Genomic DNA, 19,520 nt, shown 5'->3' on the forward strand with positions numbered 1-19,520 from the left:
GTGTTAGCATAAATCAGGTATTAATAGCAATAGCATGCATGATATCCTGAATTAAAATAGTGACAACCATTTTTCTGTATCAGGGGCCATATCAGGAAAAAAATTATACTGTTCCCAAATACAAAGCATGTTCAATTACTTCTCAGTAATTATAATCATATACAAGATAAGATGTAAAATATCTATTATCTATATCTATTAGATCTTCACGTAGGGACCACCCCATTGTCTTCCCACTGGCAGCCACATCATTTCTATTGTTCCAATCCTACAGCTACACCCTTAGGTTGCTGTGGCTGTTTTTGATCTGATCAGAAACCAGCTACCCTTAACATCTAACGATATTCATTGAACCCATCACATGAGTACCCAAACCAGCCACTGCATCATTAGCTCTTCACAAGGGTCATCAGGTAGGCACCTCCCCTTGTCAGTGCACCTCCAGAAGGCTCAACAGTAAAGTCTGTCGTCCCAGACCCACACCTCTCCAAGCTTTAAAGTCAGTACATTATCCTTAAACATCAACAACTATAAATTCACACTGGCTTCCCTGGTGACTAAGGCTGTACCTAGTACTGTTAATGCATGCTCAGTGCCACCACTTCCATGTGATCTTTACGTGCTACATCACTAACCAACACAACAGCGACTCTGCAGTGCATTTCCCCAATTAGTCTGTGTTCTCCTTCACAGCTGCCCTTAGTTTCTGGCCCCTGAACATCGTCTACAAATTTGACTACAAATCTCCTAACACCTATCTATAACATGTGCCTGCCAGCCACGTTCTCTCACCTTAGCCTACAAGTCCACAGATGTTTTGTATTCATTTTCAGCTGCTTTTTTAATTCCAACTGCAGATGATATTTTCTGTGCTTTATCTTATTTCAGAATGCTCAAATCTGTGATAAAATCTGGATAGTCACACTTAAAAGCAATTAACATTTGTATTACACATATAATTGTAATGGGAGTCACAATAACTTTTGCATTGATTGCGTTTATATCTTACAGAATAAGAAATAATTTCCCTTCTGAGTACAATTTACTTACATTTTCCCAGTTGTTTCAACCCGATTATTTATGAAGTAACACAAAAGAAATCAGAGAGCAGTTTCTTAAATTTGTGAAACGAATAAACGTTTAAGCACATAAATTATAAAAACTGAACACTTGAAATTGAGACCTTTTTAGAAACCACACTTGATAATTAACCCAAGTGTTAGTTGAGACATATTGTTATTCTGCATTCTTTTACTAGAAGAGGGAAATTGTTTACTATTATTAAGATTTTCAGTAGTGTGTAAATTAATAATTGTCATCAATATTTATTGGTCATCACTGAAATTTTCCTTGGCATTTTCATGGAGTGAACGTTTTAAAGAAAATAAATATTCAAATAAAATTCTTCAGTGGCTCATATTGTACTCTATTTCAAAATATAGCTCACATTATTGCATTTAGAATTATATTTTGTTTTTATCTGGATGTACATTGTAAGGGGCGAGGGGTGTGGACTGACGAAGAGCGGATGCAAACGCTTAGAACACAGACTTTATTAACAAGAACAAACACAAACGAACTAGAGGGTAAACAGGAATTAACACAACAAGAAAACAGGGCAAGCTAAACAACACTACACAAATGGGGCATGAAAGGAGCAAGAGGAACAAGCAAGAGAAACGAGCGAGAGAAACAAAGAACACTACCATACAAAGAACAACCCGAACGAAACAAGGATCATTACAAACCATACGAATAATAAGGAACACGGAACAATGAACGCAGCGACGACGTCCACGGAGGCAGGGGCTTGTGCTGCTCGCCGGGCTTGTGCTGGGGCTTTAGAGGGTTTAGGGGGCTTGACGTATCTCCGTAGCTCTGAGGTTGGAGGCTAACAGCCCCTACCCTTAACGCCCCCCCAAAAATTTCCCCGGATCTGAGGGGGTAATCCACCGGCGAGGGGGAGACTCCAGCACGCTTCCTTCGCCGACTCCTTCGACTCACACTGGCGCGGTTACTCGATTCACGAGTCGACTCCTCCGGTAGGGGGTAAGGAACCGCGCCAGGTATGAGCTGGAGCCGGCTACTCCACTCCACAGCCCTCTCAAACAAAGTCTTAGCTCTAGCTGCGTCCCTTTGTGGGTTCGTTCATTCTGTAAGGGGCGAGGGGTGCGGACTGACGGGGGGCGGACGCAAACGCTTAGAACACAGACTTTATTAACAAGAACAAACACAAACGAACTAGAGGGTAAACAGGAATTAACACGACAAGAAAACAGGGCAAGCTAAACAACACTACACAAATGGGGCATGAAAGGAGCAAGAGGAACAAGCAAGAGAAACGAGCGAGAGAAACAAAGAACACTACCATACGAAGAACAACGCGAACGAAACAAGGACTATTACAAACCATACGAAGAATAAGGAACACGGAACAATGAACGCGAAACAAGGAACAATGAACGACCCCAGGAAGTGAGGGAAGGGGACTTAAATACAATAACAAACGAGAAACACCTGAAGACAATAACGAGACAGAGGCAGGACTAAGGTGGGGCTAGGGTGGAACCAGGGAGGAGCTATGAACAACAAAACAAAGCCATGTGCTGAGAACAGGAAAACACGAGACGAGACGAGGGCGTGACAGATGCCCCCTCCTGAACGCGCAACTCCCGGGGCGCGTAACCTAGACCCCCCAGAAGCTGGCACAGGAGGGAGCACGGAAAACAAGGCAGGCTAAGACAAGGAACCGTGGGGCTGGAGACAAGAAACTAGAATTTTGACAGAACAGAAGACTGACAAAGGGGGGGAAACCAGTGAAGAACCTAGAAACAGAGACACGAAAGAACTAAAGACGGGTGGCAAAGCACTGAAACGGAGAGAATGGACTGGAGACAGAACTTGAGCGGGGAAAGAAGATTGAATTCACAGGGGATGGGACCTGGGAGCGGAAAGGACTACACTGAACGGGAGTGTTTACATGAGACAGGACGGGAGTGGACAAATGTGACTGGACAGGGTGCTTAACATTGGACAAAACACTGGAAGGGAACAAGGACTGGACAGGAGACAGGACAGACGATGGGACTGAGTGCTGGGAATTGACAGGAGATGGGACAGAGGGTTGAAACGGGGACTGAGGCAACACAGGAGCAGAGACAGGGGACTGAAACATAGACTGGACAGGTGCTAAGACTGAGGATGTATATTGGGCGCGAACAGGGGACTGGACATGAGACCAGACAGAGGGTTTAAGTGGTGACTGGACAGGAGATGGGGCTTGAGACACAACAGGTAACTGGACTGGGGTTGGGTGCTGGGAACGAACAGGAGCAACGATTGGTGACGAAACAGGGGACATAACTGGGGACTGGACAGGACTAGAGACAGAAGATTGGACAGGACTTGGCAGGGAAACAGGTACCAGAACGTTTACAAGGACAGAGATGAACACCGTGACAGGGACAGGAATCAAAACCGACGCAGACAAGGGTACAGGGACAAGCACAGAGACAGGAACTAGGACAGGGACAGACAGGGGAATCAAAATAACATGGGGGTGCCCAGGACTGGCGAATGTCTGTGGGGCAGTCCGAGGAACCAGCCTGGGCACAGTTCTGGGGATCGGCCCCGAAGTCCTTGGGGCCGTCCTACGGGTATGACCGGGAGCGGCCGTACCCACAGTCTCGGGGGCAGAAACGGCCGTAGCCACAGTCTCGGGGGCAGAAACGGCTGTAGAAGGCGCCCTCTCTGGGGCTGGAGCGACCGACGAAGCCGCCTTCTCTGGGGCTGGAGCGGCTGTCTGCGCAGCCTACACGAGGAGAGGAGTGGCTGGCTGCGCCGCTTTCACGAGCAGAGGAATGGCTGGCTGCGCCGCGCTCACGAGGAGAGGAGCGGCTGGCTGCGCCGCTTTCACAAGCAGAGGAGCGGCTGGCTGCGCCGCGCTCACGAGGAGAGGAGCGGCTGGCTGCGCCGCGCTCACGGAGACCTCCAGACTCGCTATGAGGCCTGTAAGCTTCTCTTGGAGGTCAGGAGGGAGTGCAGAGAGGTGCTTGGGAGCTGGGGCTCTTGCGACGAAGTCTCTGGAAACAGGAGGCCCTGCAGCGACGCCATCCACGGAGGCAGGAGGCCCTGCAGCGACGACGTCCACAGAGGCAGGGGGGCCTGCAGCGACGACGTCCACGGAGGCAGGGGCTTGTGCTGCTCGCCGGGCTTGTGCTGGGGCTTTAGAGGGTTTAGGGGGCTTGACGTATCTCCGTAGCTCTGAGGTTGGAGGCTAACAGCCCCTACCCTTAACGCCCCCCCAAAAATTTCCCCGGATCTGAGGGGGTAATCCACCGGCGAGGGGGAGACTCCAGCACGCTTCCTTCGCCGACTCCTTCGACTCACACTGGCGCGGTTACTCGATTCACGAGTCGACTCCTCCGGTAGGGGGTAAGGAACCGCGCCAGGTATGAGCTGGAGCCGGCTACTCCACTCCACAGCCCTCTCAAACAAAGTCTTAGCTCTAGCTGCGTCCCTTTGTGGGTTCGTTCATTCTGTAAGGGGCGAGGGGTGCGGACTGACGGGGGGCGGACGCAAACGCTTAGAACACAGACTTTATTAACAAGAACAAACACAAACGAACTAGAGGGTAAACACGAATTAACACGACAAGAAAACAGGGCAAGCTAAACAACACTACACAAATGGGGCATGAAAGGAGCAAGAGGAACAAGCAAGAGAAACGAGCGAGAGAAACAAAGAACACTACCATACGAAGAACAACGCGAACGAAACAAGGACTATTACAAACCATACGAAGAATAAGGAACACGGAACAATGAACGCGAAACAAGGAACAATGAACGACCCCAGGAAGTGAGGGAAGGGGACTTAAATACAATAACAAACGAGAAACACCTGAAGACAATAACGAGACAGAGGCAGGACTAAGGCGGGGCTAGGGTGGAACCAGGGAGGAGCTATGAACAACAACAAAACAAAGCCATGTGCTGAGAACAGGAAAACACGAGACGAGACGAGGGCGTGACATACATGCACCTTAATTACCAAGGGCACACTTTTCGTTCCCTTCCTAGATCAGGGCTTTGTCATGGCGGAAGGGCTTGTGTGGTCTCATGACCTACAGGCTATGTCATCAGAAGCTGTTAGCTCCCATTTTTGGTCTCTGGCTGGCAGTCGTACAGCTGGAGTTTGTCCCGTTAAACGAGAAGTTCGCCTCAAATCGGCTCCGGCTTGCAGAGAGAAAAACTTTGACTGTTGTGTGTGCATAAGCACTGAACAGTAGCTCAGAGTATTCAGTCTGCTTGAAGGAAGTGAGTGAAGTGCTAGAGAGGATTCCATGCACTGACTGTATTTTTTGCTCAATGCTCATGTTGGCAATGACAGGGAAAACTGGAGAGGAGTGATTGGGAGGAACAGTCTGCCTGAGCTGGACCCGAGTGGGGTGATGTTGTTGGACTTCTGTGCAAGTCATGGTTTGTTCATAACGAAAACCATGATCGAACATATGGTTGCTCATAAGTGTACTTGGTACCAGAGCACCTTGGGCCAAAGGTCAATGATCAACTTTGTGGTCGTGTCTTCTGACCTGAAACCATGTGTTTTGAACACTCGGGTAAAGAGAGGGGCTGAGCTGTCAACCGATCACCATCTGGTGGTGAGTTGGATCCGATGACAGGGAAAACTGCCGGACAGACCTGGTAAGCCCAAACGTATAGTGAGGGTGTGCTGGGAGAGGCGAGCAGATGACTCTGTCTGGATGGAGTTCAACTCTCACCTCCATGAGAACTTCTAACATGTTCCAGAGGTGGTGGGGGGAATGGAGTCTGAATGTACCCTGTTCCGGACTTCCATTGTGGAAGCAGCTGCATATAGCTGTGGTTAGAAGGTTGTCAGTGTTTCTTATGGCAGCAACCTAAGAACTCGTTGGTGGACACCGGGGGTGAGGGAAGCTGTCAAGCAGAAGAAGGAGTCTCTTCGGGCTTGGCTGGCTCTGGGAACTTCCGATTCTGCTGATGGGTGTTGGCGGGTGAAAACGGCTGCAGCAGTGGCAGTTGCTGAAGCAAAATCCAGAGCATGGAAGGAGTTTGAAATGGTCATGGAGAATGACTTCCGGGCAAACTCAAAGAGGTTCTGGAAAACACTCTGACATCTCAGGAGGGGGAGTGGGGACACTGTCCAAGCTGTGCTCAGCAAGAATGGTGAAATTCTGAACTTGACTAAGCGTATTGTTCGGTCTTGGAAGGAGAAATTTGAGGAACTCCTAATCCCAAGAGACATGCCTCCTTTGCAGGAGGTAGGGCCAGAAGTATCTGGGGTGTCGGATTCCATTTCTTTGGCTGAAGTCACTGAGCTGGTGGCAAAGCTCCAGGAGTGGATGAGATTCACCCAGGGGTACTGAAGGCACTCGATACTGTGGGGCTGTCTTGGATGACATGCCTATACAATATTGCATGGACCTTAGGAACAGTGCTTTGGATTGGCAAATTGATGGTGATTCCTATTTTTAAAAAATGGGGCAGGAGAAAGTGTGCCAATTATCATGGTATCACACTTCTCAGCCTTTCCTGGGAAAGTCTATGCCAAGGTGCTAGAAATGAGAATTGAGAAACTGGATTTTGGAATAGCAATGCGTATTTCGTCCTGGCCATAGAACTATGGACCAACTCTGTACTTTTTCACAGATAATTGGGGGGGGGGGGGGGGGATTTGCTACTCCATTCTACTCATGCTTTGTGGATTTGGAAAAGGCGTATCACTGTGTTCCCCAAGAGATTCTGTGGGAGGTGCCCTGGGAGTATGGGATACCAGGGTTGCTCTGGTGAGCCGTACAGTCCTTGTACTCTTTTGATTTGAGTTTGATTTGTGTTCGCATCCTCAGAAGTAAGTCAAGCTTGTTTAGTGTGAGCATTGTACTCCACTCCTGTTCCTGATATTCATGGACAGGGTGGCGAGGTGTAGCCTGGGACAGGAAGGCTTCCATCGAGGGGCTCGGGAGGTGGCATCTCTGCTTTTTGTGGATTATGTTGTTCTTCTGGCTTCTTTGCAAGGAGGCCTCCAGCCTTCACTTGAGCAGTTTGCAGCCGAGTGTGAAGCAGTCAATATGCGGATCAGCACCTCCAAGTCTGAGGCCAGGGTTATCTCCTGGAAACAGATGGCATGCTCCCTTCAGGTAGGGTGTAAGAACTTACCCCAAGTGAAGGAGTTCAGGTATCTCGGGTTCTTGTTCACTAGTGATGGGAAGAGGGATCGTGAGGTTGATTGTAGGTTAGGTGCAGCGTCTACAGTGATGCAGTCACTGTACTGGACCATCGTGGTAAAGAGAGAGCTGAGCCATAAAGCAAAGCTCTCAATGTACCGGTCATTACCCGGTAATTACCCGCAAGAACGAGATCACAGATACAAGCGGCCGAAATGAGCTTTGTTCGATAGGTTGTTGGGTGTACTCTCTGTGATCGGGTGAGGAGCTCAGTGACTAGGCAGGAGCTCGGAGTAGAGTCGCTATTCCTTCGTGTTGAGGTGGTTCGGGCATCTGATGAGGATACCTCCTAGACGCCTCCCACTGGAGGTATACCAGGCACGTCCAAATGGAAGGAGGCCCTGGGGTAGACCCAAGACACACTGGAGGGATTATATATCCTGGCTGGACTGGGAATGCCTGTGGATCCCCCAAGAGCTGGTGGATGTTGAGGGACGTCTGGGCTTCTTTGCTTGCCCTGTTGCCACCTCGACCCTGAAATGGACAAGCAGAAAAGATAATAATGATGATGATGATGACACTTTTCCTTGTATTCATTCCTTTGGTGTGCAGCTCATTAACTGATTAGAGCTGCTGTGGCAGTAAATAGAATCTGCATGCACAGCTATCATGATGAATATATACCCTGTTAATAATACTAGTCCATAGTAATTGCTTAAACCATGTTTCAAATGAGTTCAAAACCTTCATCATATTATCTTTTATGTAGTGAAATTTAAAAAAAAATCACAAAAGCTGTGCAGCAAATTAATTCACTGACTTGCAAGCCAACAACTATTCAGCACTTTTGAAGTTAGAAAAAAAACAGTTTTGTTTGGTGGTACAACAGCAGCTCCTCCCAAAACAACCAGTAATTAAAACCATTAAATTTGTCCAGCAAGAAATGTCTGATTTGTCATATACATTACTCTGAATACAGATGAGAAGTTCTCCTGAAAACATCATCTTTGTACTTGGTTGTGACTTCCTGTCAGGGTTCGCCCAAGCAAATTAATGAACTAATTAATTAATAAAAAAGTTAATTTTGAGAATGTAGAAAAATATTATTGTTCTGCAATGATGAAAACCCTAGCTTCACAACTTCAGACCTCTATGTCTTTGTTGTGTCATGTTAAAGAACTCATATTTCATAGGAGCAAGGTAAACGTATTACACTATATTTGTAATTTGTAGCATCAGTTTTTGTAGCATCAGTTCTTCCTCAAATTGTTTTTTTCAATAGTGAGGTGAGTGTCATGAATTGTCATTGTTTAGCATATATCTGTTAGTATTTGCTTCCACTCTCTCTAGTCTATTAGTACCCCCCCCTTCTCTAGTCTTAGTATCCATGTCTGTGTCTCCCTGTCTAAATATTATCTGTCTATCTCTGGTTTTCTTTTGTTTCAATAAAGTCTGATGTGTTATTGAATTCACCCCCTGACAGTGAGCCAGAATGGTGACTAATTTAAATTGATATATTTTTTAATTAGGAAAAACGGGCAAACATAAAGATCTGAGTTATATGCATTGAAATGCATATAACCAAAGTCTAAACTGGTGCAGTTCCACAGAAAAGCTGTAGCACAAATTGGTGAACACATCACATATTGCAGTGTATGGCAGGGTCAAAATTCATTAAATTAGATTTTTTTCCCAATGCCTGCTTTGCTCAATTTGTTACATCAGCAATTGTTGTCTTGGTGGCACTGTGTTGCTCTCAGAAGCTGTGGCCAGACCATAGTCTCTTGAGAAAACAAATGTGTATAAAGAGTCTGAGACATGTCTCATGGTCTAATCATGTTAGGAAGAATAACATTGAGTTGCAAGTCACTATACAGCCAGCAATGTTTCAACATCTTTTGCTCAGTGAGGAGAGGAATCAATATTAATGCCTGAATCAATGCTGAATAACTAGGTTTGGAGACTTCTAGCAGCATTGCAGGTATTTTCCTGTTGTACAGGTTTTTAGAGAAATGTTTTTCATTGGATACTTACTGCTTTTTAACACCTGTGTTTATAAATACTCACTGTAAGATGACAATGAGCATCATGTATGACCTTCCTATACAAAATATTTCATTCACAACTTTTAAACTTAATGGCTTCCATGATTTGGAAGAATGGCGTCCCATTTTATCAATTCCATATTTTCTCATGTTTTTGTTGTCTACCGCCTCAAACACCATTCTCATATATTTAATTATATCTCAGAGAACTCTGCACTCCCCAATGTTTGTATTAATTGCTTTAATGGCTGTTGTGGACCTGTGTTGGCCAATATGTTTTGTACCAAATATGTTGCTTGGCTTTTTATTTGACTGGAATAGGATTTCACTTGTGGGCTGTTTAATACAGATGTTTTTCATTCATTATGTTGGTACATTTCAATCTACTTTACTGGTGTGGATGTCTCTGGATCGGTTCTTTGCTATATGCAGGCCTCTTCATTATCACAGATACATGCAAATGCCCAACTTTCTAAAGTTCATTGTTGTACCAGTAATCAGAAATATAATCTTGATTACTACTATGGTCTATTTAGCTGGAAAATTGAAATTTTGCATGAACAATGAGATTGATCACTGTTTCTGTGAACATATGGCATTAGTTCAGTTGGCATGTGGAGATATATCTGTTAACAACATTGTAGGACTTACAGCTGCTTTTCTAATTGCTACAGCAGATTTTATTTTCATATCTTTTTCCTATGTATTAATATTTGCTTCTGTCATCAAATCAGGGAAGTCCAACTTGAAAGCAATTAACACTTGTGTTACACACATAATTGTAATCACGTGTAGTTTATTATTAGCCTTGATGTCTTTTTTGTCATATAGAATAAGAAATAACTTTTCTTCCAACAGCCGTACTTTTATAAGCACAATGTATATACTTTTATCTAGCTGCTTCAACCCAATTATATATGGATTAAGAACAAAAGAAATAAGAGAGCAGTTTCTGAAATTTATTAACAAAGCCAAGATCTTCCACAGTAATGTAGTAATGTAAGATTAAAGTATTGTTAACTGACAGAATTAAAAAAGGATATATCTATGTTGTCACATTGCTTGCAATTATATTGGTGCAGTAATACTACATTGTTTATATAAATTCTTAAAATAAAAAAAACAAACATAATTCTTATATATACTAGGACTTGTTTAAACATTTGAATATGTAACATGACCTGGATGTTGTCGGTTCAATTCCCGCTCCGGGTGACTGTCTGTGAGTTGGTGCATTCTCCCTGTGTCTGTGTGGGTTTCCTCCGGGTGCTCCGGTTTCCTCGCGTTGGTAGTGGGATTGGCGACTCAAAAGTGTCTTTGTGTGTGAGTGAATGTATGAGTGTGTGTGTGTGTTGCCCTGCGGGGGACTGGTGCCCACTCCAGGGTGTGTTCCCACTTTGCGCTTGATGGTTCCGGGTGGGCTCTGGACCCGCCGCGACCCTGGACTTGATGGGCAGTTGCAGAAAATGATTGAATGAAAAAGTAACATCAGACATTTACCTCTGCTCCCTTCAAAAAACAATACATCAAAAATATTTCACTAGTTATTAACATATAGTAATTTTAAATATAATAATTTTAACAGGATTGTTAATTTGTGATTTATTGCATTAAACCTTTTTTAAATGCACTTACAGTTCCAGTTTTTTAATCATATGTTTATTAAATCTTATTTTTCTGGAATGCTGGTAGATTGAAGATTAAATATTAACTTGTGAACTAATATAGATTGGCGACTCAAAAGTGTCCGTAGGTGTGAGTGAATGTGTGTGTGTCTGTGTTGCCCCGTGAAGGACTGGCGCCCCCTCCAGTGTGTATTCCCGCCTTGCGCCCAATGATTCCAGGTAGGCTCTGGACTCACCGCGACCCTGAACTGCATAAGCGGTTACAGATAATGAATGAATGAATGAATATAAAACATTAGTAAATAATTGAAGCTTACAGTAAAATAAGTAATAAAAATGCTAATAATTCTAATAATTTAATCTAAATTAGTATACACAGTTCTAGATAAGTTTGTAATTTGGTAACTATAAAGCTAATATTCAACGTTGGGTGTTCGGAAGTAATGACAAGCCCTTTTGTAAGTCTCTCTGAATAAGAGAGTAGCCTCATGGTCACAGTAAGTTACAACCGATCATTTTAATTCGCTGACTAACACAGCTTGTCTCAGGTCCTTAGTCTTTGTCAGAGCATGTCTATGTCATAGAACTAAAATCTTTATTACAACCAATAGGAATGCAAGTATGACAGACATTTTGCTTAATACTGAATACAAAAGTGCCCATGAAGATTATTGAATAAATGGGGCTTGAGCGCTGAAATAAGACATGTAATTTTTTAAATTTATTCCATATTTATTACATGTAAAAAAAAAAACAGTAGATACAAAATTTTATATTTTAAAATGATTGTAGAATACATTAATAAAAATATTGGCAGACTACATTTCTTGTGTTTCGTGAAAAAAGGTCAAGAAAATTTGTTTCCCATATAAGTAAATGTTCTCTGAGTTTTTTTATGTGTGTCAGTCTATATAATGATCAGTGAATGAGTAAACAAGTTTCTTAAACACATTTCTGAAAGCTTTTGCTTATAGTCTGTTAATCAGATTTTTCTTCTTCTTAAGACATCTCATAAATTACATATGACCATTCCCACCTGAGCTAGCAAACTACAATCAGCCAGACTGGGCCAATTTGACCTGTCCAACATGAACATATATTGATGGGTGCAAATAATGATTTTAATTGGCAAAATAATCATAGGCTTATAAAATTCACTTCAGCATTTTGATATTATACGTCAGTAGATCTGGTTAAACAATCCTTTACTGATTGGTGTGAGTAATATGATCTGTAGTAAATTATCATAATAATTTAAAGTTTCATATAATTCAATGTTCTAAATGTGTTACGTTGTGAAGATGCATTTTCGTTACTGTTCTTGATAATAAAAACTTGGAATTTAAATTTAAAAAATTGCCCTTGTGTTAGATGTGGTCTTAAATCAGATCCTTCAAGGAAATTGAGTTTGACAGCATAATTTTACAAACAGCTATTCAAACAACATTTACCCACCTTAACCTAAAAATGCTGTTTTTATACCATCATTCCCCAACTGGAATCTATTCTCAGAATCCTGAATATATACTCTGCAAAAGACTTTCAGGCTAAAGGACCTCCTGACAGCTCTCAGAATGTGGGCAGAACTACATACCATTTTTACGTAACATACTGGAATGTTTGGAACACTTTAATATAAACAAATCAAATCAAACTTTATTTGTATTGTGTTTTTTCTGTTAAGCAGCTTTAGATAATTCATACAGCTTGGTATGTCCCTCAGTGCCAACAGAACAAAAACAATTACTGATTTCAGACATAAAAAAGAGAATTTATACATAAATAATTATATAACTAATGAAACTGTGCAAATATTTAGGTGTCAAACCATTTGTGTGCAATGCAAAGGTGACTGGTACAGTGGCAGACTGCAAAAAGTGCAAATGTGGACTCTGACAAGGACATATTTTATAGTTATCAATGCTAAATGATAAGAAAAATATGTCCTCTCTCTCTCTCTCTCTCTCTCTCTCTTTCTTTCAGTCTTTCCTTCAGTGTGTGTGTGTGTGTGTGTGTGTGTGTGTTGGGAGGAGGTTCAGAACACAGATGGCTTGTGGAAAGAAGATACTCCTCAATCTCTCTGTGTGCCTTCAGAGAGTGAAAGTGCTTCCTTGACCACAACAATCAGTGTCTTCTGACCCCCCACTCTCTATTTAGATCCCATGCCACAGGGTTGCTGCTGGAAAGATCCTGCTCCAGTTTGTCAGTAGATTCACCGACATGAAGGGGCTCATTTACTCCAGATGTGGGGCACAGGGTGAGAGGCGCTTTCAGATCCCAGACTAAAGCAAGCACCCAACTACAGATGAAGAGCAAGACTGAGCACTACGTAGGCCCAGGTCTGGAGACATCTCCCTGGACTAACCAGGATAAAGACTTCCTGCTGAGGATGGAGAGGCTGGCTCTGATGATGGTCCTGGAATAGAGGGATGTCTTCTCCTCCCTGGAGCTACAGGTGTAGGACATGACAGAGCACACTGGAATCTCCACTGAGGTGAAGAAGGAGGGTAGGTACCAGCGAGAGGGATGGGCTTTCAGCTTTGTGTACTACGGCATGTAGGAGTTCATGACGGTGGAATATTGATAGGGAAGACTTCTCTTTAGCAGCCGAGCAAGATGCTGAAGAAACATCCAGTCCTGGACCTGTACCGACCACTTATGGAACAAACACCTGGACCTGTTCCTGTTGGCCTGGCCTTGTCTGGAACCAACGCACTACCTGCTGCCTTAATACCACCCCACTCCCAAAGGCATGGATGATGTCATCAAATACATACATAAACAAGAAGATAAAAGAACATGTCTCCAAATAGAGTGAGTGATCTTGGGCTCCTTTTCACTTCTGACATTTTCTTACTATTCATTCATTCATTCATTCATTCATTCATTATCTGTAATCGCTTATGGGTTACATGTAATGTATGTAATGACGCGGTGGGTCCAGAGTCTACCTGGAATCATTGGGTGCAAGGCGGGAATACACCCTGGAGGGGGCGCCAGTCCTTCACAGGGCAACACAGACACACACACACACATTCACTCACACACTCACACTTTTGAGTCACCAATCCACCTACCAACCAGTGGCGATTGCTCTAAGACTGCAAGGGAAGCTCTGGGGGTCTATGGGGCAGTGGGTTGGCCTCGGCTGGCCCGGACGCTCAGCTTCTGCATGATGATTGGATGATCTGTCTGAGGCAGAATCCCTTTTTGATTGACAGCGAAATGAGCGAATCAGCGATCCTTTGGTTTAAAGATCCGTGGGAGCATTACATTTTCATTCTGTTCTGAGTTGAACCAGACTTTCTTAAACCTCTTAGCGACATTTTCTTTGTTAAAAACGACTAGTGACAAATCGAGCTTCTATTTCTGGTGGGGTTTTTTGTAGCTGCTTGTGTTTGGAGACTGAATTCTATCACTCTTTCTGACTTCTACTGCAGTTTCTAGCAGGTGCTGCTGAGCCCCTCCACCGTCACAAAGCACTCACAGGCGGACACACTTCACATGGGCCAAGGCCGTTTAAGCAGCCTAGCTCTGCTGGCCATTGAGAGGACACTAGTCAAGTCCCTGGAAAAGACGCCTTGTTGGTACGACAGGGTCACAGATCATTTTCTTGAAAAGGAACGGAGGGTAGAATTTACATATAAATAAACCGACACATTTTATGATGTAGGCCCAAATTGAGCTTCCCCTCCTTGAAAGACCAGCATCCGCCACTGCTACCAACGTGTGTTTTTGGACTGTGGGAGGAAACCGGAGCACCCGAAGGAAACCCACGCGGGCACGGGGAGAACAGACCAACTTCTCACAGACAGTCACCAGGAGCAGGAATTGAACGCACAACCTCCAGTTCCCTGGAGCTGTGTGACTGCGACACTACCTGCTGAAAATTTTTACAAATATTATAAAATCTGCTCAAAAATCAAAACTCAAACAAGCATCACTGGCTTAAAAATGCACAGTGTTAGCAGAAATCAGGTGTTAATAGCAATAGCATCCATGATATCCTGAATTCAAATAGTGACAAACATTTTTCTGTATCAGGGGCCATATCAGGAAAAAAATGATACAGTTTCTAAATACAAAGCATGTTCAATTAGTTCTCAGTAATTATAATCATATACAAGATAAGATGTAAAATATCCTATGCCAATCTATTAGATCTTCACGTAGGGCCCACCCCACTGTCTTCCTACTGGCAGCCACATCATTTCTATTGTTCCAATCCTACAGCTACACCCTAAGTTTGCTGTGGCCGTTTTTGATCAGATCAGAAACCGGTTAACATCTACCGTTACTCATTGAACCCATCACATGAGTACCCAAACCAGCCACTGCATCATTAACTCTTCACAAGGGTCATCAGGTAGGCACATTCCCTTGTCAGTGTTTCGCTGAATTAAGCCCACAACACCTCCAGAATGCTCCACAGTAAAGTCTGTCGTCCCAAACCCACCCCCTCCAAGCTTTACAGTCAGTACATTATCCTTAAATATCAACAACTATAAATCCACACTGGCTTCCCTGGTGACTAAGGCTGTACCTAGTAATGTTATGTTTTGCGGGGTAAGTAATGTTTTGCGGGGTGAAAAACACAACTTATATATTCAGCTTTGTAAGTCTTGAATGTCTGAATGCGTCTGTGAGCTCCGTATGCCTTTAGAAAGCGCAGATCCTACCGTTTCTAAAAATAGCGCTCTCATCGCGGTGCTGTGAAGCCTCTGGGAGTAATCCAGTGTCAAAAAACACCTAAAAATCAAGGCGCTCCTTCAAAATTTTTGTCTTATGTCCTTGTCATGAAAGATTCTAATTATATTCACTATAATCAGAAATGAAGACGCTGCAAAGGGACAAGAAAGACGGTGTTTACTTTCAGTTTCGTTTTGACTCACATGCCAACCCACGCTGTCTCTGGGCAGAAAAATATGAGTCATCAGCAAAAACATATTCCTATTATTGATTTATAGTTTTTCAAGGTTTTTGTAGGTTTCACATCAAATAATATTGCATTAGATCAACAAATATAAACTAAAAAGCTTAAATAATTCTTTATTGTATGTATTCTAAATAAACAAGTATTATTTCATCATTTTTTAAAAAGATTATAATAATAATAATAATTGTAAATATTATCAGCATCTGAGAAAAGTACCAAAATGTTTTTTATTTGTTGGAAAATTTTCCATATTTGCCCTGAACTAAATTCCTGAAAGTCTGGGCCTGCTGTGACTGGCAGAACTTTATCAGTAATATATCCCAGAGCTTAGAATATCAAGAAAAATATGTCCGTCTGATGCTACAAATTTATTTTGTCACAGTAATATGACATGTAATAAATTAGCATCAAAAATGCTTATGTTTTCAACTAACAGACACCTCACACTAACAAAATATCCGATGTGGGAATATAATTTCAAGGCTATACATTGAGAAATATGAAAAAAAAGCAAGTGCTAGGTACAAATTTGGTCAAAACATTACAAATTTATGGAAAAATTGATTTATCGGTCAGCATGAAAACCTCAAGTGATTACATATTTGAGTAGCAAAGGTTCTTTAGAAAATAAAACAACATATTGAATATGGCTATGTCACATAATTACTGTTTAAATGCAACTGAAAGAGGCACTGACAAAAAAACGTAATAGCAAAATAGCTATATAGATAGGGTCCATCGGGTTAATGAATATTCAGTGCCACCACATCCATGTGATCTTTACATGTTACATCACTAACCATCACAACAGCGACTCTGCAGTGCATTTCCCCAATTAGACTGTGTTCTCCTTCACAGAAAAAGCCTTCACATCTGCCCCTGAACGCTGGATTCAAATTTGGCTACAAATCTCCTAACACCTATCTATAACATGTGCCTGCCACCCACATACCTTCACCTTAGCCTACAAGTCCACAGATGTTTTGTATTCATTTTCGGCTGCTTTTTTAATTCCAACTGCAGATGATATTTTCTGTGCTTTATCTTATTTCAGAATGCTCAAATTTGTGATAAAATATGGATAGGCACACTTAAAAGCAATTAACACTTGTAATACACATGTAATTGTAATGGGAGTCGCGATAACTTTTGCGTTGATTGCTTTTATGTCTTACAGAATAAGAAATAATTTCTTTTCTGAGTACAATGTACTTACTTTTTCCCAGTTGTTTCAACCCGATTATTTATGAAGTAACACAAAAGAATGTATGAGAATGTATGCATAAGCACTGAACAGTAGCTCAGAGTATTCAGTCTGCATGTCTTCTGACCTGAAGCCATGTGTTTTGAAGCCATGGGCTGAGCTGTCAACCGATCACCATCTGGTGGTGAGTTGGATCCGATGACGGGGAAGACTGCCAGACAGACCTGGTAAGCCCAAACATATAGTGAGGGTGTGCTGGGAAAAGTGAGCAGAAGACTCTGTCTGGATGGATTTCAACTCTCATCTCCGTGAGAACTTCTTGCATGTTCCAGAGGTGGTGGGGGGAATGGAGTCTGAATGGACCCTGTTCCGGACTTCCATTGTGGAAGCAGCTGCATATAGCTGTGGTTAAAAGCTTGTCAGTGTCTCTTATGGCAGCAACCTAAGAACTCGTTGGTGGACACCGGGGGTGAGGGAAGCTGTCAAGCAGAAGAAGGAGTCTATTTGGGCTTGGCTGGCTCTGGGAACTTCCGATTCTGCTGATGGGTGTTGGCGGGTGAAAAAGGTTGCAGCAGTGGCAGTTGCTGAAGCAAAATCCAGAGCATGGAAGGAGTTTGGAGTGGTCATGGAGAATGACTTCCGGGCGGCCTCAAAGAGGTTCTCAGGAGGGGGAGTGGGGACACTGTCCGAGCTGTGCTCAGCAAGAATGGTGAAACTCTGAACTTGACTGAGCGTATTGTTGGGCCTTGGAAGGAGAAATTTGAGGAACTCCTTAACCCAAGAGACATGCCTCCTGTGCAGGAGGTAGGGCCAGAAGTATCTGGGGTGTCGGATTCCATTTCCTTGGCTGAAGTCACTGAGGTGGTGGCAAAGCTCCAGGAGTGGGTGAGATTCACCCAGAGTTACTGAAGGCACTCGATACTGTGGGGCTGTCTTGGATGACATGCCTATACAATATTGCATGGACCTTGGGAACAGTGCTTTGGATTGGCAAATGGGTGGTGATTCCTATTTTAAAAAAATGGGGCAGGAGAAAGTGTGCCAATTATCATGGTATCACACTTCTCAGCTTCCCTGGGAAAGTCTCAGAGTTTGATGTGTTCGCATCCTCAGAAGTAAGTCAAGCTTGTTCAGTGTGGGCATTGGACTTCACCAGGGCTGTGCCTTGTCTCCACTTCTGTTCCTGATATTCATGGACAGGGTGGTGAGGTGTAGCCTGGGACAGGAAGGCTTCCGTCGAGGGGCTCGGGAGGTGGCATCTCTGCTTTTTGCAGATTATGTTGTTCTGTTTTCTTTGCATGGAGGACTCCAGCTTTCACTTGAGCAGTTTGCAGCCGAGTGTGAAGCGGTCAATATGCGGATCAGCACCTCCAAGTCTGAGGCCATGGTTATCTCCCGGAAACAGATGGCATGCTCCCTTCAGGTAGAGGGTAAGAACTCACCCCAAGTGAAGGAGTTCAAGTATCTTGGGTTCTTGTTCACTAGTGATGGGAAGAGGGATCGTGAGGTTGACTGTAGGTCAGGTAGGTTTTTTTCAATAGTGAGGTGAATGTCATGAATTGTCATTGTTTAGCATATATCTGTTAGTATTTTCTTCCACTCTCTCTAGTCTATTAGTACCCTCCCCGCTTCTCTAGTCTTAGTATCCATGTCTGTGTCTCCATGTCTAAATATTATCTGTCTATCTCTGGTTTTCTTTTGTTTCAATAAAGTCTGATGTGTTATTGAATTCACCCCCTCGTGACAGTGAGCCAGAATGGTGACTAAATAAAATTGATATATTTTTGAATTAGGAAAAATGGGCAAACATAAGGATCTGAGTTATTTGGGGGTACAACTTATGATGGCTATGACTGAATTATTATGAAATTATGATGGCTATGAGTGAAAGCATTTACAAATTATGTCTTGTGAGATTTTCTCTTTGTATTGTGATTAACTCCTACCAAACATAACCCATGTAAGGACAACTGATGAACTGAGACAGGTCATGAGTGCCCAGGGCTCACTGAAATGCGTATAACCAAAGTCTAAACTGGTTCAGTTCCACAGAAAAGCTGTAGCACAAATTGGTGAACACATCACATATTGCAGTGTATGGCAGGGTCAAAGTTAATTAAATTTGATTTTTTTCCCCAATGCCTGCTTTTCTCAATTTGTTACATCAGCAATTGTTGTCTGGGTGGCACTGTGTTGCTCTCAGAAGCTGTGGGCAGACCATAGTCTCTTGAGGAAACAAATGTGTATAAAGAGTCTGAGACATGTCTCATGGTCTAATCATGTTAGGAAGAATAACATTGAGTTGCAAGTCACTATACAGCCAGCAATGTTTCAACATCTTTTGCTCAGTGAGGAGAGGAATCAATATTAATGCCTGAATCAATGCTGAATAACTAAGTTTTGGAGACTTCTAGCAGCATTGCAGATATTTTCCTGTTGTACAGGTTTTTAGAGAAATGTTTTTCATTGCTTTTTAACACCTGTGTTTACAAATGCTCACTGTAAG

The 19,520-nt window shown here is 43.0% G+C and overlaps 1 protein-coding gene across 1 annotated transcript; it reads left to right on the plus strand.

Annotated features, from left to right (window-relative positions):
- The first annotated feature begins 9,277 nt into the window (after positions 1 to 9,277).
- Positions 9,278 to 10,252, plus strand: LOC136668444 (olfactory receptor 52K1-like). The gene has a single exon (XM_066646004.1). The coding sequence runs from the start codon at positions 9,278 to 9,280 to the stop codon at positions 10,250 to 10,252; it is 975 nt and encodes a 324-aa protein (XP_066502101.1).
- The last annotated feature ends 9,268 nt before the right edge of the window (positions 10,253 to 19,520 follow it).

Source organism: Hoplias malabaricus, chromosome 1 (genome assembly GCF_029633855.1).
Source record: "Hoplias malabaricus isolate fHopMal1 chromosome 1, fHopMal1.hap1, whole genome shotgun sequence".
NCBI classification, from domain to species: Eukaryota; Metazoa; Chordata; class Actinopteri; order Characiformes; family Erythrinidae; genus Hoplias; species Hoplias malabaricus.

Coding starts and splice junctions, on each gene's coding strand:
- LOC136668444 (XM_066646004.1), top strand. CDS start 9,278: ATGACAATGAGCATCATGTATGACCTTCCTATACAAAATATTTCATTC.